The sequence below is a fragment of the Helicoverpa armigera genome, chromosome 11, assembly GCF_030705265.1.
Source record: "Helicoverpa armigera isolate CAAS_96S chromosome 11, ASM3070526v1, whole genome shotgun sequence".
NCBI lineage: Eukaryota > Metazoa > Arthropoda > Insecta > Lepidoptera > Noctuidae > Helicoverpa > Helicoverpa armigera.
The window spans coordinates 7,149,387-7,175,036 of record NC_087130.1 but is presented as its reverse complement, the minus strand read 5'-3'; the positions used below and the strand labels follow the sequence as shown (position 1 = coordinate 7,175,036).

Sequence of the window (25,650 nt, the reverse complement as noted above, 5' to 3'; positions counted from 1 at the left end):
CTTTTATACAGTAGCAAGCTAAAAACTCTGCTAAGTACACAGACAAAAACCATACTTACGATCAAATAAAAAAGTACCTAATCGGAACTCCACCGTAGCAATTAAAAATTAGTAAGTAGGCTTTATAAATTTTCACGGACGGGCAAAAACGCGAGTTGTTTTATAAATCCAAGAAATCGATTTTTACCTCAATAATTAGTAAGCATTTGTTCCTTTTTCCAATCGGTTTATTGACACCTGGCACGGCTGCCCTTTACCTTACCGTTATGAAAGATCAACTAAAACGTAAGTACTTCGGTATAAAGTATGCGGTTTTACTGATTTCCATGTACGCTACCGCACGCTGTTACATAACGGGGCCACATACTGTTGGGATCAATTTCGGTGCGTCGGCGGATGATCTTTATACAATAGTAGGTGTCACTGCAGCATGCGGAAGACCGTAGATCATAAATCATAGAATTGGATTCGCAGCGCACGTCTGCAGGTAATGGAGGCAAAAACGCGCGGCAGCAATAGTCGCGTGCCTGGCATTTCCCGGCTGCAGGCGTGATTGTCACATCACATTGTAACAATTTACTGTTTCAATGCGCTTACATTGCTATTGCTTTATCGCTACATTGTTTACTTTAATGTATGATTTTCAGAAACATCTGTTTTTATTACATAGCCAGCAATATTGAAGATGTAGTTTTTGTTCGGTAAGGAATCTTTAAACCTTTGAACATGTTTACTTCATGCATTGAAAAAGGGGCTGGCCTATTTTTTAATGTTTTTTTTTTAAATGTCGACCAGTATGTACTTAACTAACTTGGAGTGGAATGTAAGGTAACTACATAATCTAACCATCCCAAGTTTAACCATCTTCCAAGGATCGCATCTTCCAGAAAATTGGCAACTGCATCTGCCTATGCAGCTCTGATGACAATACAATAATATGGTAGGTACTAAAGATTTGATCTGATGATGGAGAAGGAAGATATGAACTGGAACTTCGTGATGAATCCTTGTTTCGAAGCTATGTTTGGACTTGTTAGAAAAGTCTGTCTACGTGCATTTCTAAGAGCGTTTCTTTAAACTATTAATCGGGATATGTATAAACTTCGTATATGGTAAAATATTAAAGCCTGCTTTTTAGATTTAATATTTTAAGACCGAGTTCTATCCGCAAATTAATGAAAAAGTCGTAACACCTGTCAAAAGCACACTGAACAATGAACATCCATTCGAGAAAATAGCAATTATAGTGTTAATCAAAGATATTAGCGAAGACTTATCATTTTCTGGTCGACTGAATTCTTTATAATTAGCACGTCTTGTAACTCTTTACAATTTACGAGTAAGAAGTTAACTGCGCTCGGTGTCTATGAACATTTAGGAATTTTACAGCTTTTATTTACAACCTTCTTTGTATCGAAATAATTTTCCCACCCACAATAAAATTAATGATTACCAATGTAGTTAATAACGTTATTTATTTTTAATCAAATATATAGATATCTACACTATATTATGTACCTCTATACTTAGGTATACAAAAATAAAACATAAAGGTATTTATAAAAGAACATGTAGGTAGGTAAGTAATTCATATGCATTTTAATAATATAGCCATCTTAGAAATAAGTAGCAACACTATTGCACTAGGTACCTGCTGTAATAATGGTCGTTAATTTGACATTTATAGGTATGTAAATTAATTTTATTGACTTTCTTGTAGTTTCGAATTTTCTTTGTCATACTTAGGCTAGCCTACCTATTATAACAACGGGAACAAATATAATGACCACCATAAAATGCTTTGATACCCTAAGTTTTGCATCCAGAAATATCTACTGAACACCAGAAAAATAAAGTCTAAAAATGTAATAGTACCAGCTATTTTAGTCACAACTTCACTTTAAATTGTATTCGACCACCAAATTTAGTAAATGATCACCAACTCTTGACGACCAAATTAATGTATTATTTTTGCCTAAATAAGTCACTGTGATTGCCATAAAATGTAGGCTTATTACCAAATAAAGTATTATGATGCCATATTAAGTTATGTGTCCGGCTTGCAATGCATGCGTGAGTGTCAGTACGACGAGTGACAGGGGAAAATGGAAGAAAATGACATATTGCGCCGACCCCAAGTAAATTGGGAACAGGGCAGGAGAAAGAAGAAGAAGAATGTGTTTCTCAATACACTCCCTCGAAAACACACTCTTATCGCACTGTTTAGAGGCATGCAATAGACAATTTTCCACCCTAGTGCAGGAAAAGGGTCCCCATAATGTTATTACATCTATTGTATCAGGCCAACTTTGATTATCATTTTATATTAAAACACTGGTATAATTTTGATGATCATTTACTACTTTTGGTGATCATTTACTACTTTTGGGGTAACAATGATTAATTTGGACTCATTTTGCTTAAATAGGATAGCAGAATTTAAAAACTTTGGTTATAATCTTACTTTAAAATGGTGGTTTAATTTTGGTGATCACTTACTATTTTTGGCTTGCGCATGATTTATTTTGGAGTAATTTCACTTAAATAGGATAGCAAAGTGTTAAAACTTTGGTGATAGTTTTACATTAAAATGCGAGTTTCATTTTGGTGATCATTTACTATTTTTGTCTGCTATTTGTTACTATATCTGGTGATCAGTTAAACATAAGCCTATAACAACTAGGTACCAACATATCTTTTTGTTCAAACCTAAATATTTCACAACCGGAGTCCGTTATATACAACTGGATTATTCATTTTCTTTTAAAAGCAAGTGTACTTTTAAAAGAAAACGTTATGCGAATTACGTACTGGTTTGGAGCTAGACACAGCCATTAGTAAAATAGTTTTATTATACCTGTGTAACTGTTGATGTGACCATGAAACATATTTTAGTTTCAATAAAAATAAGTAAAACATTACTCAGTATTTTTAAGATGGCTTTTACCGTAACAACTTACAAGCTTTTACGGTAAACGTTAATATATGATGTTAATACCTAACAGAAAACCGATATTAAAACTGATTTTGCTATCTGTTTTATTGGCAAACAATAATTACCTAGGTAAGTGCATTTCTTGCGCAACTCGGTCCGAATGGGTCAATTTATTTAACAAAACATGTGCGCATCAAATGTTATATCAAAACGCAATTCAAGTGTAAGAAAGCACGTCACTCAAGCTCGTACTGTGTATGTAAACACAATCGGTGGAGGTTGACAGGCACTGCGTGTGCGCAAGCTTACTACTGACTACTAAATTGACCATCTGTCGGCGCGTCTACGCCGCGGTCCCACGTCGTTAGCATAAAAGACACAAACATGGCCAGTGACAGGTTGTGCTGCGATGGAAAACCTTTCAGTTGTGCATCTTCTTCCTTGTTGCATTGTGAGAGCTAGTTCCAGATCGCTTGCCGGTTACAGCCGGCTGTTCTCAGGAGATCAGCAAACAACGCAGGACATACTTACTTATTATACCTACTTAGGGAATTTATTATTTTAAATATTCGAACACAACACAACAGCCGCGGTGGGCAACTTTGATTTGATTATGTAATCAAATAATTTGCTTCCAATTGTACACACTTTAATTTACACATGGTGGAGTTGCAGAATCTGATAACGATCTTGTAAAACTAAATAATCGCTAGTTAACATAATTCAAACTAACATGAAAAGTTATGTTAAAGAAACACCCTATTAATCGGTGGGTATTTACAGCAAATACACGATAAACAGAGAAAAGTTCTCATAAAATAAAAATTGTGCATTTCATTACACGATACAGTTACTTTAACTTTCCATAGGGGATCTTATCTCTTGGTTTACGACATGCGCGCACACTTGTCAATTAGGAAATGAATAAAAGAGAAACTTTAATAATGTTATTTTATTAGTAAAGTTGTTGGTTCAATACACTTATTGTTATTAAGCGAAGTTCGAGTTACTGTAACCACGGCTAATGCACTTCTTTTTACTGCAGCAAAAACTCACACCGCCAGTCAAGGGAATGACCCATTAGATAAACTATCAATAGGAAGCTTACCACCATGGAATAGATTATAATAATAAGTTAGAAAAACTGAACAGTGATTCTAGTTGCAAGTTAATTAATAATTTCTTTCTTTTTATCAACTAACACGTTCAATGTTCATATATTATTTAAATTATTACTGAAAATCAAATTTTATTTTTAAACTTACCTACACTTTAAGTCGTCAACCTTATTATAAGAATGAGAAATTTTATTTGATAGAAACATGGTATGGTATTACAAGATGTTTCATCGCTCATGCGTGCAGTAGTTACAGAAAATCTTACATGAAAAAAATAAGTAAGTGCCGTCGTAGTGAAACAAGAATCTCGTGTTGACATTGCAAGGCTACATACACTTTATGGTAAAGATACGCAGTTGCCGGCACGAGCAGCTGCGGAAATATGCGCGTAAACCTAGATTAGCAAAGCAAGCAGCAAAGCATATTTAATAGGCTATCTAGACATAGATAGCTCCAGCACTTCACTATCACCACGACGTGGAAAGTAGGATAATTTCCCGAGTTCATGTCTCAACAGACGGATGATTGATTCAAATTACTATTGAAGACGACGAAGTCTACTGTGTTTATCTACGCAGAATGATAAAGTAGGACTTTTTGATTATTGTTTAAATGTGAAGTGGAGCGTCGTCAATTGCGGTTTACTTGGTCACTCACTGAATAATTCTGTCGAAAAAATACCAAAATCCGTTCCGTGTATTGCACCGCATCTGTTGATAATAATTGGAAACTATCCAGCCGTTTGTTTACTTTGGATTTACAATCGAACAATTTGCTGCTGACCGCTTTCATTCAATAGTTCACTAAATAAAAGAACCTATTACTTGGCCCAAATAGATTATTTTGAGACTTGACCATTTCTGAATATTTCTTATCTGCATCAGTATTTTGATAACTGCTTCGTAAGTTGGTAAGATAAACTATACAAGGCAAAGTCTAAACCTGCGTTAATCTTAGATTCGTAAGTACAACTGCAAATGATCATTGGATTGGTGAATTAAAAAGTTATCTTTTGCTTATCTGAAACTTTGATTGACTTTCTATAGCGGTTTAATTTCATATCGTTTAGATAGGCCCGTGCCCACGGTGCTCACCGGGGCTCACTCGGTCAGATATGAAGCTATTTGCTTATCTTATCTGCCAATCATCTTTAGCAGTCGGAGTCATCTTCAGAGATGGCGACCCAAACATAACAACGATGACCCGATACCGGCCGCAGCACCGAAATGCCACTCAATCATTAGGCAGGTACGCCGCAATTTCTCCACGCGAATGTCACGGTAATGAACGCGTCGCGGCGCTCGACGGAGCCCAATTCTCCCAATAATCCGACGCCAATCAACTATATAGATCACGAGATAGTTCGAGGCGGTTCGGTGATCGTGTCGTGAGAACGATAAGACACAGGCGAGCAGGTGGTTCCCTCCCCGGCCATGGCTAACTGTTCCACCATCATCAACGGAGCGAGCCGAGCGCGCCACCGCGCAGTCCCGAGACACCGGCGCAGCACGCGGGCCGCACTCGACTCCACCACCGCTACCGAATTGTTTGCAACTTGCGCGGGAAGCTTACCGGCGACTGTTGTGTTGCGCTATAGGACTTATGCAGTGCCAGTGAAGATACAACTATACTTGACGCATAAAATAACAGTGTTTATTTGTTTGATCGGATAGCTAATCCGAATTGTTGGGCGTATTTTTTTTGTATTTGAACGAGTACGGTAATCGGGGCAGATAGCATTAACGGTTGGCTCCGCGCTCGAGTGTGGCAGACCGCAAGCATGACGAGCGCCGGCGATTGCGCTCTCGTGCTCCTCCTATTGGTATGTTAAAGAGCTTTAACTACTCACTTATACTTTTGTCAATGAACACATAAATAAACGATACATAGCTCCTTCATTATGTTTTGAAAAATATCACGATTACGGATTCCCACTATTAATCGGATTGCTTAGAAAGTTAAGTGCATACTAATATAAGTAATGTAACGACTACACTATTTCCATTTAGCTATAAATCGTTTGGTTGCTCGCGGTGTGCTAAAATCTCAACGTTTCGTCCCCATTCTAGAGTATTGAAGACAAGTTTATATTTGAATCCGGTTTGGTTGTAGGAGAGTATAATCATAAACACAGTGTTTGTAATAAGCTCTAAGCTATATCTGCAACTGAACGCTGTCGACTGACCTACAATCGCATAGTTTACAATGTCGCGATCACCTACTCCACTGATCTGCATACAGAAGTTTTTGTGGAAATCAGGAAGTTTCACTATTTATCACTCAAGTTCATAAGAAAGTAATAGCTTAATAATATTGAATTGAGCTGGGTTTTACACGAGTTTGCAGGAACTGGTATGGTAATGTATTCACATACTCCGTACCTACCTGGTTTCGTGTTTCTGCGTAGAAGATACGAACCATCAAGTCAGCTACGAATTATTTCACAATGGCAAACAAAAATGAGCAATTATGTTTTCAACTGTCAGTAAGCCCAGATTATCAAGAGATTATCAAGTTATAATACGATTAACAAACTTTTGAGCTTTTCTTCATAAAATAGTTGAACCGAAGACCGAACAAACTGTTTGTAATTCTTAAGTACCTATCAAAAAGTCAATTCGATACCCGTTAAGTACATGACATCCAGTTTTTAAGTCCAGGACTTAAAAAAAAACTACTTACAAACTTCCTTAAAAACTGGGAAGTTTTTAAGTCCTGGACTTAAAAACTGGGAAGTCATGTACTTAACGGGTATCGAATTGACTTTTTGATAGGTACTTAAGAATTACAAACAGTTAGTTCGGTCTTCATCATTTCTTCTTCATCATTATAGGTACTTAAGAATTATTTGGCGAAGTTCCTACGTAATGCCTGGCTACTTTCATAAAACATCGTTATACGTAGATACTACTATAGGTAAAATTCTCATCAATAAATCAATGCTTGAACCTTTCGAACTGTTTTCTTGTTCTGAACTAAAACTTAATTTCATAAATTTCCATAAATGCAAAATATTAGCTATTAATATTTACTTGTCCTACTTTAAATCTACAACGAACGTCGGGCAAGCTACCAAAGGGTCAATATTACCTTACAGCTTTTCTTTTTATAACAACTTAATTAACAGTTCCGTCTTAATTATTACTTTACCCTCATTTTATCTGGTAAATATGAGCGATTATAATGAAACGAATTTTCATAAACTTCGCATCATTATCTACTTTCTCGCTACGATTCTAATAATGTGTTTCTGATGTATTTAGCTTCCGCATCGATACCGATCTCGGTTTCCGAACGTTAGCAAATTGCTTCTCATCGGCAAGATCTCTCGTTGCAATATATTGGGTATGAATTTCAGATAAAATATAGCCTCAAGTCCCATTATAGAAATTGCTCGTAAATTCGGTGTTCATGGACGGTAACTTTCACACGAACGTTTCAGAATCTGAGCTTTTCTCCGACTATTGCACACGCTCTTGATTTTTTCATGCACCTACACGAAGCTATCAATCCTTGCAATTAACTGTGTTTACGCTCTTTGACTATTGTATGCATATTTGTTTACATGAAATACGAGCCTGATTAACACTTTGATTGGAGTAATGATGTCGATTATTAACAGTTTATTGGACTCCCTGTTTTTTTCAAATGTATGTAAGTTTAAATAGCACGCATATAAGATTTAGGTACTTACCAACATCCAAAAATATTGGTGCTGACAGATTTTTTTCTTATGAAGAAAGCGAGCCATAATGCATGTGTCATAGTTAAAGTCGGTGCTTATATGGACATTCGCATTGTGGATTAATGTATGTGCCAATATTTTTCCTCAAATTGAATCTATTCTTAAAAGTATTTAGCAAGTAATCGCGTGGCGACAAAAATTGGCGCGGAAAGTTTTTTTTTAATGATCGTGCGTAGGTCACGTGCAAAGCTCGCGTAAGCGTAAACCCATGTGGAATTTAAGAACCTGACAATAAAAACTCTTTTCCGCAAAGCATACTATATACGGGTATAAATTCATTTTTTCTTATTATTATATTATTATTATATCTAGCCTGTAGTGTCCCACTGCTGGGCAAAGGCCTCCCCATCTCGCTTCCACTCTTCCCGATCTTTCGACCTTGTCCACCAATCCGGACGATAGGCGTCTAGTTCGTCACGCCATCTCTTCCGGGGCCTACCCCGCCTTTTTCTTAATAAACTAAAAATAAATCGTTTAAGAAATCTAGGTTACGTCTACGTGACGTCCTCTAAACTTTCACTGTTCGCTGAAAATGTTTTAATTTAATTTAGTTTTATTATTTTGTTACTTTTTTGGGAAACTAATCCAATTCGCTTTCTTCTTTGTTTGAGGTTCGTAAAAACTAATCGTTTTGCATCAGGTCTTATGGGAAAGGCTGATCATTGTTTTTTGTAATAGATTTAGAAAATAATAACAAAATAACGTGAGATTGGAGTGATTGATGAGTCGTGAAAGGTTTGGTTAGTATTTTTTTTTTGCAAAGAGCATAAAAAAGCAACAGCTTTTTAAATAGGTAGGTAAATATGAAATGCAAGAAACTAACTCGCAATAGTTAGGTACTTACAATTAAGTTTTATTTTCAGTTTTCTAGAAAAAATCAAATTTTGAGTAATAAGGTAAACCCAGTGGCCTAGTAACGAGTAGACCACACGGGCCATAAAATATTTACATCTAAAGGAGCAACTCTCTAGTGGCTCTAATGGCGCTTTACAACTGTTAAATCCGTTTAACCTCTTGATAATTTCCATAAAAACTGTTTGAAAGAACAAAATTACACGCAGTTTAGACATTTACATGATATTGTTATGAGGGAAAGAAAAATATACCAGACACAGCTTTCATGCTTAAATTAACTGCTAAACCAGAGATTAGAAAGTATTTTCTAAATGTTCTATCTTTCTCGACCTACTTATTGTAATATACACACCTATAGGTATCTACAACACAACGATGTAAATTATATTGCAAAACAATAACTTGGTATGAGAAAAACAATAGGGGCCACCACACTCTTCCGTAACAAAACATGGGCTACCCATCATTAAACTGCCTTCTTAAAAACAATAAATTCTGTTGGTAGGTACCTACGCTATGCCCCAATAACTTAATAACTAAATCAAGCCAACAAACCAGTACAGATCAAATCAAATTAGTATACAATTGTAACAAGTTGCTCACGGCGGTTACTCACCTCACGATCGATCGATCGATGATGATGGCTGTTACAGATCTTGCGCATGCGTGCTTCACTCGAATTAGCCTGCGCACGCTTTCAATGTCCGCTCCAACCAGACGTAACTGCATACTGCACTAACATTCGCATAAAAATGTCTTACTTTAATTTATGATGCATTAAACCTGATAGATTAAATTGATTCAAACTGATCAACGGTGAATTTATGAGATGTCGGCGAACAAAACCGTTTACGACATGGTAGTAGTAGGAGTTGAAAATATGAGTAGGAAAATCAATATTATATTTTATTTATAGACACATTAAACACTATAGTGTAAACTTTAATTTTTATTTTTGTCAAGTGGGTCACATTCAGTCTCCGTGAGAAATGCATCACAGTTTGAATAAAGTAAGTGTTGAATATGCATTAGTAATGACTTCAGCAGATTATTAAATCTCTAAGATACGCCTCTGCATATGCTTGATTAGGGTTTTACATTTTATGAAAAGCCTCGCCACCCTAACCAACGTACTTACCTACTTATTTTATTTGCGGAAAAATTGTTTTTCATACACTTCTACTACTTAGGTACTTACTTAAAAACAGGCTCTCGTTGTACTATTTTGAGATCTTCTAGTAACTATGTATAGGTATAAGTTTAACTTTTTGAACATCTTTGCAGACAAATAATTTACGCTAATTTTTTTTTTGTTGACAATGTCCTTTGAACAGTTTGTTCATGGAACCTGAAATAAAGCGATACATTTTTACGTCAGTATAGCTGGTGTTGAAAATCTTTAAAAATAACTAAGTAAACAAGAAAATTTTATAACACCACAAACCGAGCAAACCTAATGAAGAAATGAAACGTAATAAAAATTAAAACGGCATAAAATGCCCAGCCTAAATGGGTAGCCATTACATTTAAACAGTTCAGCACGGCAATTATACTTGTACAATAAAAGCAATGCTCTGGGAATATGATAAGGTACCGTGGGACTGTGAGACTGCGTAATCTCTAAATGAAGGAAGTGTTAATTTGTTGCTAGATAGTGCAAACGACTTGATTAGACATATTATGAGAAGAGAGTCTGCGCTTTACTATAATTACGGCGCGATACTAAATAGAAAACTAATGGACATGAATATGGACTTCATTTAGCACATAGAAACTGTAATTATGTAGATTGTGGGCGTCTGTAGTACTTACTTACGGATATGAGAACTTCTTATGTGATAGATGTTACTTGTAGTTACTCTCACCACAGACAGAGGTATGAATGAATGGATAACACTTACCTACATCTATTTACATCTGTCACATAGTCTCTATATTCACGTTACATACTTATATCTTATCCAGCATTCTGTCCTTATTAATAAGTAGGTTGAATGCGAAAGTGGATTTATCTGTTTGTTATATTTTCAAGCTCAAATAGCTGGAATCAATTTAAATAAAGTTTGCCACAGGGATCGGCTACGTCCTTTAATCCATGTGCTATGGCAGACGAAGTCGGGAGCGAAATCAATCCAGCAGTAAAATAATCATGTTTCTAAATAACCTGAGGATTTGATTGAATGCACTACTTATTGGTAAACTCTAGTTCTATCCTATAGATACCTTATTTCCTCGACACATACCTACGATATGATGATGACGATATCCTCCTAGACGTTTCCGTCGACGGCGACACCCTGGCATAGACACGTAACGTTTCTCATCTCGATTCTCGGTAGGAAATCCGTCAAATCATCCCGATGGGAATTATTTTTCTCGGTGTAAATGTGCTTAATGTCTACTAGTACGTTCAATAGCATTTGCGCCTGTAAGTAAGTTTCCGATCGAACTGGAATGTTGAGAATAGTAAAATTTTACGTTCTGAGTCCAGTGAGTGCTATTTGTTTGTTACATTTGTAGCAAGTTAAGGAATAGATCCATCATACACTGTTTACCCAGAATAAAGTACCCAAGTACCTATGTAGAAAACTGAAACTCTTATTAAACCATGTGGATCAAAAACCTTTGAATAAATAATGAAATGCTTTAGTGCAATACACTTACTTATAGGTATCCAATCCAAGCAGACAACAACGTAACGAAACCGTTTGAAACGCAGAATCAATTAGTTCCCCGAAACAACTCTTCACGCCCAATAATCAGAGTAAAACCGTTTTAGAAAAAAAAATAACCGTTTAACAGTCTGTTCAAAAATTTACATACAAGCAAGTAAGAGCGATTATCTTGCCGGACGTCGTTTCCGCACGAATTTCTGTGCCAACGGTCATCTGAATGACCCGCGTACGTTACCGAAAAAGATTCTCAAACGGCACACTTTTTAAACTTCGTATCTACTGCGTATACATAAGGCGTAGAAATATTAGTGGTTCGTATTGATTCAGCAATGTATATTGCACGATTCGCTATATTCCGAAGCAGTTGGAGCATGAACCGTGATAAAGTGTATAAAATCGACTTACTTTCAACGACGCCGCATCAGTCGACCTCACGTTCACGGACCAAATGATGTGGTATGGTTCGCTTCATTTGCAGAACCGCAACCACACTTGCTGGCTCACGTTTATGCGATATCTTTATAAAACTGCACTAGAAAAACAAAGTCGGTAAAAAAAACACGGAGAATAGACAATGCAGAATTTTCTTCTCCGTTCCTATTATTTGTAATTCAACAATTTTGAAGCTCTCTTAACGTATTTATATCGCAAGAATTGCTCTGATAAAATGCGTAGGCAGGAGCTCTAGGTAAATCTACCAATCAGAATCATTATCTATAAACAAAACAAACTTCTAACCAATAACGGCCACTGTCACAAAAACTCTAACAGTAAACATAATCACGTAAAACATTAAAAATAAAATAATACAGTGTCGACATCCGATCAGCTTTTCCGTAAAGATAATCGCAAACATTTTCTTTGTGGTCACTGTGATCGCTCCTAAGCTATCATTACGCTGATTTCTGGAATTATCTACGCTTAAGCGATATCCACTACCGATATATTTTCTTAGAACATCAACATTGGTTTATAAAAAGTTGTGGCCGTGCGTAATGCCACCATTCACAATATGGCTTTCATGAAAAGCAAAACATGCCAGTGAAGCATAGACGGTTTTTTTGTTGTAGTTTTATTTCTAAAAAGAAGATAATAAAAACACATAGTTATTGAATGGCTTAAAAAATTAAATTAGTTACAATATGGCTTAAATTAGTCATTCACAATTTCAGTCCGAAGGTTGATTAATTTTTAACTGTTCTAAACATCAATCTGATAAGCATAGGTATATAGACATATTTAACAATGGCACAGGATCAACTAAGATAACCATCAGATAAACTGAAGAATGCTTGTTCTACTGTAAGTCCCAAATAGATCTAGTCGTGATTAGCCTCAGAGTGTTTGTGAACACAATGTGAAAGGAAATTTGTGTATATGTGTGTAACAATACTTACATTCAATTAACCTCCTAATTGTTTGATGGCGTGTTAGTGTTCCTTCCTACAAATTGAATGCTCATTGTTACAGTTGCGGACTGCATTCGCACAAGACTACGATGGTACGTATTCACCGTTATTCATTCTTTTAAACTAGTATATTAGTTAACTACCTCGCTTCGATATCTGTGCCGAGCCTTCAGTTTGATTAAGAGGTCAAAGTTGGAAATCAATCCGAAAGAATACGGAGTCGATCTCTTTTTGATAACCGCAAAGCTATGTATAAAGCAATAGGTATGTACCTACGTAAGATAGCAATAAAATATTAAAACGATGAAACCCTAAATTAGGTCAATAAACTAAACATGATTTCCCTTACTTATTCCCGTCGTTAATTCTCATGTTTTACTGAAATCAAATGCTATTTATGATCATAAAACATAAATACCAATTAAGCGTGGCATTAATTACTATGATTATTAAACGACCTAAACACACAGGTGAAAACTCATTAACTTGGGGTCATGAAAATTGTAAAGTGACTAAGATGGTGACTACGACTTCAGATAAATTACAGCTACCATTTGTTTTAGTGACGGATATCCAGTGCACATTTGCGAGCGGAGGCACCGGTTTGCGGGATTCCGTCGCAGCCCTGCTGAGGAAGCCAGAGGGGTTCAGGGGTGCTCCACTGTTCGCCGATGACAGGGCCACGGACCCTGTAGCCGACCCTGTCTGCCAAATCCGACCTGAGCCTGAAGACCCCACCGGTCTACTGTACAGGCTACGGATCACGGATTTCTCGAGATGCGGCGTTCTCAAACGAAACGTAAGTTGAAAGGTCAATGTTTAGAAACGTTGTTTGATGTTATACTGACATTGCCTTGTACTAGGTTATGGTTTCGACTTTGCATTAGGTATGAGGATACGTCATGAAGTCATGGTACGTCCTAGGTAATATTTTTGCATGTCACAATTTGTTCCGTTTCTGTACCGATCCAAATAGTTTTGGTCGTTAGAGATCGAAATACTCCTATTTTTACGAGGCCTTTGTTTTTTGTTCACACATTAAATTAAAGTGTCGTTAGCAATATATCCGACAGACTATGTTCTGGACCACTTTATTTCGGTGTCGTACCGTGCGAAATACGGCTATTGTTTGTCGAGTTAGCGTTAAGTTTCGTGCGGCAGGCGCAGGCGCTTAATGATAACACAGACACCGGGTGTTGTGTCATCAGCAGATAATAACGTATTCCGTTACTAACAGTAGAGGTTCACAAGTGGCCTACACAAGGAGCTTCAGCTGATATATTATTAACCGCCGAGACCGGTACACTATTGAGGTAAAGAGAAATCTAAAACACGTGCGTCAATACGGGAATGTTGCATCGATTGAATACAATGCACAGCACTTATCTCGATGCCTACATTCTCGATAATTGTGTCAATCGATCTAGTTCTAGGTTACGGTGATCAGAAATCTGTTTAATGTCGCATAACAATAAGTTGGCTCACACTTTTCTCTACCTTTACTGCTGTAAAGTTAGTGGCTGTAAAAAGGGTTGTATTAATTAGGCATGATCCAAATATATACTTAGCTACTTCTACGTTCCCAAATACTTAGAATCACAGTACATATAGTTTTATTAAGTATATCAGATATTACAGTCTCATCATCCTTATATACCTCTACAATCAACTCAACAACAGTGAAATCAACAGATTAAAACCGAAAGAATGAACTTCAATAAAGTGCCTAATTAATTTTACCATCGCGATATGCAAAACATTTTCCTGCACGTTGACAAATAAGTACGAGTACCTAATAAATGTGGGTCCGGGGAAGTACCTAGATACATAAGCAGGTAGTATCGAACTGGTTAACCTGTTTGCCTATAAATACCACGATAATTCACTTCTCGGTTTCTCTCGGGCAACCGGCAACTGGCTGGACAATGATATGCATCATTTGTTAGCAATAGAATCTAGGTACTCCCTAGTTAATAAATGTGAGTTGGTTGGTTGTGATTTCGCTGTTGAAACGAGCCGATTGACACCATATTCGGTATGGGGATCGGTGCTTTCCAAGAGTGGTTAGAGAATTTCATTTCGATGTAGGCTGGTCTTAATTCTCAGTTATTTCTTATTATATTTTGTTAGTTTGATATTAGGTATCCAACATCATGATACCATGATGTAGGATTAAATACAGGCCTACGTCAAGGTTCTAATTAATTCTTATATGGAGGTTAAACATTTCATAATCTCCGGAACTAAAATATACATTATGACGTAGGAATAGAAGACGATTACAAAATTAATCTCATAATAAGGTCATCTAATTTAATATTCCAACTTAACTAACCGGAGCTCTGCATCTGGTATTGGATATCGGATTCAGAGAGAATCAGTCGGGATGTGCAAGATAAGAATCTGAAAACAAATCCTAAATGGAAGCCTCAATGGAGCCTGAACTAGAAACCCAGTTCTAACCGATGAGAAATAGGATACATCTAACTCAAAATAATGGTCATCAGAGAAATTGAAGCTGTAGACGGCGGAGTATTCCACTAACTTCTTTGACAAATCTTTTACTGTTCTGGCTGTTCAGCTATGGAATGCATTGCCCGTTAAGATAAGACAAGCTCAATCATTAGCGGTTTTCTAGAGTTTGATAAAAAGACACTTTTCCTCTTAACTGTAGGATTCAATATGTACAAAATATCTATATCTAACGTTGACATTATTTATAAGGACCTATATAGGTACGTATTTATTGTTATTATTTTATTTACTGCACCAAGATATACCCGGCTAGAGCTAGGTGTAGCCTCACTACCGGGTTTAGCCGTAACATATGTATAAATGTATGTGTATACATATAAAATCAAGTAGGTAATTTCTTTGTTAGTTATTAAGTTAATTATTCAGCGATTTCAAAGCGGAAAGTTATTGCTTCCATTTTATTGCAAGTGAAACCAATTATATATCTAATAAAATGTTCACATCTCGTTGTTGAGGCCATTAAACCTGCAAAAAAAATAATATTTATTACAAGCTTTTGCCCGTGACTTCGTTCGCGTTCGCGAATAGTGACTTCCGGCAGATTTTTGGTTTGACCAATAGATGATACTATTATGTCCGGAATAAATTTTATTTTTATATTTTTGTCGTAATAAAAACTATCCTATGTTTGTCAAGTTCCTACCTATGTCTGTACTGTACCAAATTTCACACAGATCGGTTCAGTATTTTAGGCGTGAAGAAAAGACAGACACACAGACAGACAGAAAGACAGACAGAGTTACTTTCACATTTATAATATTAGTATTATATATGCAATTTCCCCATAGGGTTTCGTCCACGTGCGAGTATGGTTCCCGCAATTCCCGGGCGTGGTGATGCAGTCAGACCAGGAGCTGATCATCATGTGCAAGCCGCCAGAACCCACCATCATTGAAAACAAAGCGGCAGGCTTCGCCGGAAGTTTGTAAGTCACATACACGTATCCTGTAAATTAAGCGTGTCCAATTTGTCATTTCAAGATTATGTATGCCAATATTTTCAGACAGTTATATTTTATCTCGTTAGGTAATTCATGCATTTTCCATTCACAGCCTGCTGTAAAGTATGAGTCCTATACATATACCTATGCAACTTTTCCGCAGTCCCCACGGAGCCCGAGTGTCCGGCGTGGTGGAAGAGACGCCAGGCCGCTTGGAGTACGAAGTGGCACTGTACAAGGAGGCGCCGCCAGTGACCAGGCACAACAACCATTCCGTTGACTTGCCTGTCGATCAGGTAACTGGTGTACGTTCCTTTGTTCTCTCTATCTCCGTTTAAGTCCTAGTAACATTTTAAGCCACAAAAATCTGAGCCCCGTCTGTCGAGAACAACATCAGTACCGTAATAACAAAAATATGGGAAATATGAAAAACAAAAGACGATTCTGGTCGTAAACCACTCTGTTGCAACTTTTATTGCAAATAATAAAACCGTCAAAAATTCAGGCGGTGCCAATCGGCACGAAGCTGCAGCTGCGTGCGCGCATCAACCCGGACTCAGCGTGGCGGCATATCAAACTTCTGGAGGTGGCTGTGTCGCCTGACCCGGATCGCCCGCACGCGCCCGGAGCCGTGCTCCTCGTCAAAGACGGGTAAATTCGCCAAGACATTCACATTTTTAGTTCCTTTTGTGACTCCAATTGGCAACGGCCGAGATATGCGTAGACGTTATGGTTTAGCTTGAAATTGCAAAAAAAAAGTAGCTACCTCAACGTGCAAGTTAGAGGCTAGCAAGTCTGTATTCTTTTTGATCATAGAAAATTGGAGGAATCCACCACCAATTGCACCTTCATTTATGGGTTACGAAAAAGCAACAGCAAATAGTGAAGGAACGTTAAAAACTCATAACAAAAATGAGTTTGAAAATAACGTATTTATAACGCACTTATTTTGATGGTAATTTCACAGATGTAGGAACCGTGACTTCGCGTCTATCATACCTCACCAGCCGGCCCGCTACCGGGAGCGGCACAACGAGGTGTTCCTAGACTTCGAGGCTTTCCTGCTCGCCTCCATGAAGGAGAGGTCCACGCTCTGGATACACTCGCAGATCAAGGCGTGTATGGACGCTGCCGACTGCCAACCAGACTACTGTTTAGACTTGTTTGAACCTTCAGGTAAAACCCTCGGTAAAAATACATAGAACTCATTTTTTTTTTCTAAAAACTACTATATGACCTATAAATGCGAATGTGTTTATGTGGGTATGTTTGTTCTATCATACAAAAACCACCGGATGGATTTTGATGAATCTTGGCAGTTCACATCACAATAACTAACAGGCTACATTTCGTCCGTAGCCGGGAAGTAGTCCTTCGAGATGCAGGAGAAACCGCGGGCGCAAATTAGAATAAGTAATATAGCCTGTAGTTGCATCCTAAATAAATCAAAACAACATGACATCACTTTCTAAAATTGTCAAGACAATAACACTTGCCACATTATATATGTATATTTAATTAAGTATTCTTTATTAAATAGGACACGGTCGCCGTCGGAGATCGCTGCCGGATGTTTCCCACAGCCACAACATCACGAGTTCGGCATTAACAGCTGACAACTCCACGACTCCATTCACACGGTTCAAAGAGAACTTGGAGTACTCTGTCGTGATGCCTGGCGAACTGTTCCATAGGACTCCTATAGAAGCTACTTGTGCAACCTCCATGATGGTAGCGGTGGCTTTGGGAGCGCTACTCTTCATGTCTGCTTTGCTAGTAAGTTTTAAATGGGATTTTGAGCTACGTGTTTGAGCTATGATCTTCTTGGGAAAGATTTTTTGGGGCTTTCCCGCTAATAGAGGATCATCGTAGGTTGATCATCATAGTGATCTTCAGTCTCTAAAATGCAACGTCTTTAGAAGTCGTTCTGCCATTTTTTCATGATAATAAATTTTGCAATAACTTGAACTGTTATCATTTTCAGATGTGCTACTTAGCAACGAAACTCAACTCCACGATGCTGAAGGCCAGTAATCTCCAGTCACCGTCTGGGAAGGGTTTTGAACAGATTCTAAGAGAGCTAGCGCATCACTCATTACCAGACACGGGCTACACCGGTCGTCCAACAGTGCAGTGATATTAGCTCTTCGTACCTAATATTTAGAAAATGTGCTCATTATCTTATTTTAAATCTATTTTCCTGAATAATTACCTACTTCGAACGTTTTCTATTATCAAAAAAGAAATCCCAAAGAATATGCAATGACTTGAATGAACAAAACTTGATCCAATAAGTCCCTACACAATGATTTACACGTCACATTGGTCAAAACTGCTAGCTAGGACAGCTTTTAGTGCCCTTGAATAGCTTCTGTCGTGAGATATCGCACTCCTCTAAAGATTTAACTAGGTTACCTTCAACGGCCTTTAAATTAAATCGTAATTTAAAAATAATTTATGTTAATTTAATTTATAAATACATTTAATTAAACTTATGACTGAAAAATCGCAAGTTTAACTTCATGCTAATTGCTTGGTAATTTTTTCAGTCATGACTGTCACATGAATAGTATTAATTATTAATTTAATGTCTAGTATTTAAGAATTAATTTATTTGGTACTAAAGTTATGAATAGAATAAAGAAAATTAAATTAATTGTTTTTTGGATGTAACATTATTTTCACCCATATTTGATAAGAAAGTGATCCCCACAAGTAGGAAAACCAAGTTTCCTAAATAATCAGGAAAATATACCGACTGTAGAACCACCTTTTTTGCTCTCTATATACTATCTCTTATATTTATGTGTTCATGCATTTGAAACGGTGCTATATCCAAGGGTGACTTGCACCATTCAACTATAACCATAGACATAATATAGCAAACATACCTATATAGACATAGTTTGGTATATTACACCAACAGTGTAATTGCCACCCATTAATCAAATCAGTGATTTGACAACTGAAGATGGGTCAGTTAATGTTGCAGATAAATGGTCCAACGCCCCGTGTTAGTAAGGTAAATAAATAAACAAAGAAAGAAAGGCGGTATAATCGAAAGATTTTAGCCTGGCGCATTGGCGAACAAAAAAATCAAGACCAACGTCATTAGTGTCACTTGCTAACTTGACAGTGACACAGGACACACAAAAATAAACAAGAATTTACCGATCAGTGACCAGTGAATTCGTTAATTAAATTCTTCATTATTTAAGAAAATACAAATCAAATATGAGTAAAAGAAGTGCGCCTATCGCGTCTGTGAACATGCACTCAAAGAAATCAAATCATTGGTCTTTAGGGCTAGTGGAATCAATGAAGGATCCCGAATGTATTGTGAAAAAAACTAAACAAGCTGTTGTTATTAAAGATAAATATCCTAAAGCTAAGATTCACTACTTAGTACTACCTGATGAAGATATAAACAGTATCTTTAAGTTAGATAAGTCCCACATAGGACTTTTGGAAGAATTTGGAGATGTCTACAACGAAATACAAAATGAAGTAGAATTACCAGTGAAGGCGGGTTTTCACGCTGTCCCGAGCATGCAGAGGCTTCATATGCATATAATTAGTACGGATATGGTGTCACCTAGTTTAAAAACTAAAATTCATTGGAATAGTTTCACTACGGAGTTTTTTAAACCTTATGCAGGTAAAAAAGATTGGACACTGAATAGGCTATTCAGCTATAAGTATACATATTATTTCATATTTTACTAATTAAAATACAAAAAAAAAACTGCAATTAGTTAAAAAGTTCATTTATTTAAAATTGATTATTTTCAAGGTAGAATAATAATAACTATGCCCTTATTTTGTTACAGAGGTCCTCGAAGAATTAAAAAAGAATGGCTGCATCAATAAAATGTCACCAGAGTTGCACAAAAGTCTCATGGCTACTGAACTGAAATGTAACCAATGCTCATACAAGCCTAAAAACATGCCACAACTAAAAGAACATTTACTTTCACATATTATGAAGTAGGAATTCATTCCATGGGCGTAGCGAGGTACGGGCAGGGAGGGGCAGCTGCCCCCCCCTGAGCGGGATGCGGGTCGAGCGAGCGAGAGCCGCGAGAGGCGAGGCATTAGACATGGGCAAAATGTGTCATTGAACAGAAAAGATAGATATGCATCTTTCAATCACTGGGATATGAATCACTCTTTCAGGTACCTTTTGTGATGAAACACACATGACATATTATTTTTGTATTTGTCAAGAAACAAAAAGTTAAGTACGTTTGGGCTAAATTTTACGTAATATTTGGTTTAAGTCCGATAAACGCTCGCTTCGCTCGCGTATTCAGAAACTATATGCCCTTATTTTGCATTTGTCAACAAACAAAAGATACGTACGTTTGGGCTAAATTTTACGTAATATTTGGTTTAAGTCCGATAATTTCTCGCTTCGCTCGCGTATTCAGAGATTATATGCCCTTACTTTTGGCTTTTGTCGTGTGTGTGATTGTTTATTTTCTGTACCTGAAAATATATACCTCTCAAATTAAGGGATTAACAAGTTTGAGATTAACGGCTCAAGATACAAAAAATCGGAGGGCCCTCGCCTTCCCCCGGGGGATAGGTTGACTGCTGCCCCACCCTGAGCCCAAAGCTGGCTACGCCCATGATTCATTCAATCTCATTGCTCATCCCATGTCTTAAAATAATATAATAAAACTACTGTTAATTATGAACCAATCTTTTTTTGTTACTTAACCCTGACTAGAACTGTAAGCGGTTTTCAGAAAAATTGCATAAGTAACTAATGTAGGTTTTAAAATTTAAAATACTACATACAATTTAAAAAAGGATTATACATATGTAAATTTATTTTAAGATAATTACATAAGCTACATTAATTACATGAGCCAAACTAACAACTGTAGAGCCAGACTTACACCTATGTCTGACTAATCTAATGATAAATGCAGCATTAGAGTATTTTAGTACATAATAAATCAATGTTAAGATTCATAAATGTTGTATATTATAAAAAGAATCAGGATATGTTACAGCACAATTATATTAAATTCTACAGATAACATGAATTATTCTAACGGTTGAGAAATTGCCAGGCATCTATGCAATCTTGTGACTTGATCATGATTCTAGCTTAGATCTAAATGAAGAGTCTATAGAAAAAGTTCAATACATTTTTAACCCTAATTTTATTATTTATCTATAATTTTTAATACATTGCACTTCATTATTTGCCTAAATTCGCATACATTTTCACTACATACGTTATAACATAGAGTTGAGCTGAAATTATATTGCTAGGTAGATTCACACAGGGCCTAAGGGTAGAATAACACCAGGAATGCATTGTCTGCGTGAAGCATCTTCAGATATGGTGTGCTGAAACCATAAAACAAATATCATTTTCTGCACTAAACAGGTAGGTAAAATATGAAATGTCAAGCCATGTACAGGATTACATTGTATCTATTACTACTTGTTAGTTGTATAGAAGAGAGTAACAGGCATCAATCTGTCTTTACTATAAAAAGGTAATATATGTTTGTTTGCATTGAATATGCTGAAGCTGAAGATACTGAAGCGATTTGAAAAAATCTTTCACTTGGAAGCAAGGAATAGGAATTCTCTGTATCCTGTACCCAAACAGGATTTCTAAGGGTTCGTTCACACAGACCGGCTCGGAGAGCATCGGCGCGCATTTTTCTTTTCACACAGACCGGAATCGGCTCCGATCGGCTGAAAGAGCGTGCAGTCGGAGACAAACGTCTGCAAGACCGAGAAAAAGTACGCGAACGGAGCCGGTCACACCGAGTGCCTACCAGCATTCTTAATAACAAATGCAGTGCACGTGTTAAGAATAGGCTAGTTTCCTAAAAAATAATAATTAGTCCGTCTTGTAGATTGTCCAAAATTAAGCGATACGTATTTTTTCTTTTTAGGGTTCCGTAGCCAAAATGGCAAAAACGGAACCCTTATAGTTTCGTCATGTCCGTCTGTCCGTCTGTCCGTCTGTCCGTCTGTCACAGCCGATTTACTCGGAAACTATAAGTACTACAGTGATGAAATTTGATGGGAATATGTGTTGTATGAACCGCTACAAAAATATGACACTAAATAGTAAAAAAAAGAATTGGGGGTGGGGCCCCCCATACATGTAACTGAGGGATGAAATTTTTTTTTTCGATGTACATACCCGTGTGGGGTATCAATGGAAAGGTCTTTTAAAATGATATAAAGTTTTCTAAAAAACATTTTTCTTAAAGTGAACGGTTTTTGAGATATCAGCTCTCAAAGTCGTAAAAAGTATGTCCCCCCCCCTCTATTTTTATAACTACGGGGTATAAAATTCTAAAAAAAATAGAGGTGATGCATGCTAATTAACTCTTTCAACGATTTTTGGTTTGATCAAAGTATCTCTTATAGTTTTTGAGATAGGTTGATTTAACTGTAATTTACGGAACCCTTCGTGCACGAGTCCGACTCGCACTTGGCCGGTTTTTTTAAATTGGATCAGAACTTGTTAAGATATAGCGTGTTAAAGTTGAGTGTGACGTCACAAGTTGCTACAATTTTCAGGACACTGTGACGTAAAAGGCCCCCACTCCTAATTTTTGAAGTGTATTATCTTTGTCATTTTATGTTTAATTAAAAAAAGAAAAAATACGTATCCAATATTTTTTGATTATCTAAAAAGCGGACTAAATATTATTTCATTATTTCGACCCTGGACACTACCCTATTTGCTCCCCGAGCCTGTCTGTCTGAAATTGTTAGTCTTTAGAAATCCTGTTTCGGTACAGGATTAAATTCTCCTTGAATGCAGAAGGGGTAAAATTGTGAACACCAGCTAGAATTTTAATACTAGGCATGATACATATGTTATGCAAATAGTACCAGTATGCTAAATCAACTTACATGTGTACTATATGTATACTTTCATTGGTATCCTCTGTAAGGTAATTTACTAGATCGAGGACTATCATCGAATGAAGAACTAGATTTAGTGCTAACACTCTCATCAGGATCTGGAGTGTAATTAGACATGTTACGTCTTTTAAAGGTTTTCTTTGGACCCGTAGACGTGGGGGTCCTACATTCATAAAACATTGTGCTTTCTGGAGTATCTGGTACTGTAGTAGTTTCTGGAGATGTAGCCTGTAGTGACTTCTCATTACTAGGAGTGACTGGTGCGGGGAGAAGTAATGACAGCCTTAATGATTTCATAGGGGTCTGAGATGGACTTTGAGATACAACTTGAGAGACATTCTCTTCTGAACTAGTAGGCCTTGTTCCTTCTCCGGGAGTTGCGGCATGTGGTTGTTTCATTGTGCGACCAGTTCGCGCCATTACTACCTGTACAGGATCATCAATACCCAATTTTTCGCACAGAGCTTCTGTTTGTGGATTCAGTATTGGTACAGTAGGAACAACTTTTCTAGCATTTGGATCGTGAATTGGAGCAGTCCTCACGAAACTTTCTTCCTTTATAACAAGGCTTCCAAGTAATCTGACTACATTTTCTTTCTCTTCATCAGTAGGTGAAAAATCAAACCTGGAGACAACACATTTGATCATAAGAGTTATTTAAATACAATCCTAACTAATATTATAAATGTGAAAGTAACTCTGTCTGTCTGTCTGTCTTTTCTTCACGCCTAAACTACTGAACCGATTTGTGTGAAATTTGGTACAGACATAGTTTGGAACTTGAGAAAGGACATAGGATAGTTTTTATTTCAAAAAAAATATAAAAAATAAAATTTATTCCGGACATATAGCGCCATCTATTGGTCAAACCAAAAATATGCCGGAAGTCACTATTCCATGCGAACGAAGTCGCGGGCAAAAGCTAGTATTTAATAAAATATGACTACTATATTTCAATTCTTTATTTATTATAACACAGAGTAGGTGATACAAACCTTCCATGTCCACCAGGCCCAGGCATGTGACAATTCATATTCCTTACACTCAGCAAATGATTAGTATTCTTCAATATTGCTAGCCATTCCACGTCATGTCTTAGGCACAACTCTCCGTCATACTCTGAAGGTATATCCAGTATTTGCAAATGCTTGCGCTTTGGCAAACATTTGTCCAAAGCCAAGAACTTAGTCTCCGTTTCTGTATCCTCATGTTTGACGAGGGCTGCATATTGACAATGCAGATGTGCTGCAAACCAATAGTCTGGCTTCAGAGTGCGAAGTACTTGCATCGCTGGGACACTGCCTAATCTATTAGACTCTATATCTTCCCTAAAATGAATTAGTTTTTAAATAAGCTTACTGTCTATGAGTAACACAAGACATGCCAAATAATTGGATGAAATAAATATTTTTAGGACACAAAATTCAAATTATTTTGTATTAACATGCATTCATGAGTGACATGAGAGCATTCCATCAGCGATCATGATTTAATTCCATAGCTAAAGCAAGTATTTTCTCTGCCTAGTCAATAATAAGATTTTAAAATAAATAAAATTACGTACTTCAAGAAAGTTTTCCATTTTAACAATTTGTTTGTATCACCATAATCTGTGATACCTCTTGGCCAGTCATGCGATAACATAACATGGATTTTATTTCTCAGTTGGCACAATCTGAACACTTCTAGAGACCTGACATGATAAACTGTTCTAAGAGAACTTTGATTATAAGGTAAACATTCCCAGTGTCCTTGTAAGTAGTCCTGTGGCTTGTATATTCCAGACATTCCTGAAAAAAAATTCAATAGTCACATAAATAAACTGGCTTGCAAATTACATATGTTACAACAATAAAATATGCTTGGATTTCTGGATTGTATCCAAAATATTGCTGCACATGATACAAACCTCCTATTCTTATATCTCCAAACTTCACAACTCCAGCTCGGCCCAAGTAATATATGTTAGGAGCCACCCAACCCCCGTAGGGGAGCTCTTGTAAATAGTTAGATGCTTCATGATTCCCACCAATAAATAGTGTTAATATCGGAGCTCTTTTCTCACCACTGTAATACCTGCAAACGTTTGAAGAAATATAAAGTCAATACGTAAATTTTTCTATAAATTTAGATAGTTAAGTACAGAATATTGATGACTGAAACTTACTTGTAAAAAGAGCACATATGTTGGTATTTCTCTGGTACAGCCATTGTCCCAAGATCTTCATGATTGCGAACAGATTGGAAGTCACCACAACATATCAATAAGTCAATTTTTATACGTTCTCTTCTCTGTGTTGCTTCAATACATTCATATATTTTTTCTAATTGGCCATGGGCGCATCCTTCTACAGCGATTTTCATTTTCAATCAATTAATTTTAAGTCACTAAAGCTTAAAATATATTATAGATTTTTAACCATTTATTATGTTTAAACCTAATTAAAATTACATTACTGTAAAAGTACAACAAAAAGCTAACCTAATAAAACTGAGTGAAGTCGGCAGAACCACAAACAACAATAT

At 36.7% G+C, this 25,650-nt stretch overlaps 3 protein-coding genes across 4 annotated transcripts; 2 read left to right on the top strand and 1 right to left on the bottom strand.

Annotated features, from left to right (window-relative positions):
• Positions 1-5,215: 5,215 nt before the first annotated feature.
• Positions 5,216-18,874, top strand: LOC110379629 (uncharacterized). Of its 2 annotated transcripts, none has more exons than XM_064037074.1 (9): positions 5,216-5,875; positions 12,799-12,829; positions 13,301-13,536; positions 16,061-16,197; positions 16,376-16,508; positions 16,718-16,863; positions 17,180-17,388; positions 17,753-17,988; positions 18,197-18,874. In XM_064037074.1, exons 1-9 carry the CDS (start codon positions 5,834-5,836, stop codon positions 18,347-18,349), a joined length of 1,323 nt encoding a protein of 440 aa, XP_063893144.1. In that variant the 5' UTR covers positions 5,216-5,833; the 3' UTR covers positions 18,350-18,874. The 2 variants fall into 2 exon arrangements, with proteins under 2 accessions (XP_063893144.1, XP_021195048.2); XM_021339373.3 differs by having other exon boundaries at positions 5,217-5,875; positions 16,376-16,517.
• A 282-nt stretch (positions 18,875-19,156) lies between these two features.
• Positions 19,157-20,912, top strand: LOC110379623 (aprataxin). Its single transcript, XM_021339362.3, has 3 exons — positions 19,157-19,870; positions 20,043-20,213; positions 20,854-20,912. Exons 1-2 carry the CDS (start codon positions 19,447-19,449, stop codon positions 20,201-20,203), a joined length of 585 nt encoding a protein of 194 aa, XP_021195037.2. The 5' UTR covers positions 19,157-19,446; the 3' UTR covers positions 20,204-20,213; positions 20,854-20,912.
• On the bottom strand, positions 20,904-25,650 carry LOC110379621 (lariat debranching enzyme). The gene is made up of 6 exons (XM_021339360.3): positions 25,292-25,650; positions 25,034-25,200; positions 24,689-24,914; positions 24,120-24,452; positions 23,113-23,749; positions 20,904-21,576 (listed from the first exon to the last, which is right to left on the bottom strand). The coding sequence occupies exons 1-5, from the start codon at positions 25,486-25,488 to the stop codon at positions 23,134-23,136; spliced, it is 1,539 nt and encodes a 512-aa protein (XP_021195035.3). The 5' UTR covers positions 25,489-25,650; the 3' UTR covers positions 20,904-21,576; positions 23,113-23,133.

Bases quoted from the DNA above. Each gene is read 5' to 3' on its own strand.
- LOC110379629 (XM_021339373.3), top strand. From the start codon at position 5,834: ATGACGAGCGCCGGCGATTGCGCTCTCGTGCTCCTCCTATTG. The intron at 5,876-12,798 runs GTATGTTAAAGA...TCATTGTTACAG, and splicing joins CTCTCGTGCTCCTCCTATTG to TTGCGGACTGCATTCGCACA. The intron at 13,537-16,060 runs GTAAGTTGAAAG...ATTTCCCCATAG, and splicing joins GCGGCGTTCTCAAACGAAAC to GGTTTCGTCCACGTGCGAGT.
- LOC110379623 (XM_021339362.3), top strand. From the start codon at position 19,447: ATGAGTAAAAGAAGTGCGCCTATCGCGTCTGTGAACATGCACTCAAAG. The intron at 19,871-20,042 runs GTAAAAAAGATT...ATTTTGTTACAG, and splicing joins GTTTTTTAAACCTTATGCAG to AGGTCCTCGAAGAATTAAAA.
- LOC110379621 (XM_021339360.3), bottom strand. From the start codon at position 25,488: ATGAAAATCGCTGTAGAAGGATGCGCCCATGGCCAATTAGAAAAAATA. The intron at 24,915-25,033 runs GTTTGTATCATG...ATTTTTTTTCAG, and splicing joins TGGAGATATAAGAATAGGAG to GAATGTCTGGAATATACAAG. The intron at 23,750-24,119 runs GTTTGTATCACC...TGTTGTCTCCAG, and splicing joins GGGCCTGGTGGACATGGAAG to GTTTGATTTTTCACCTACTG.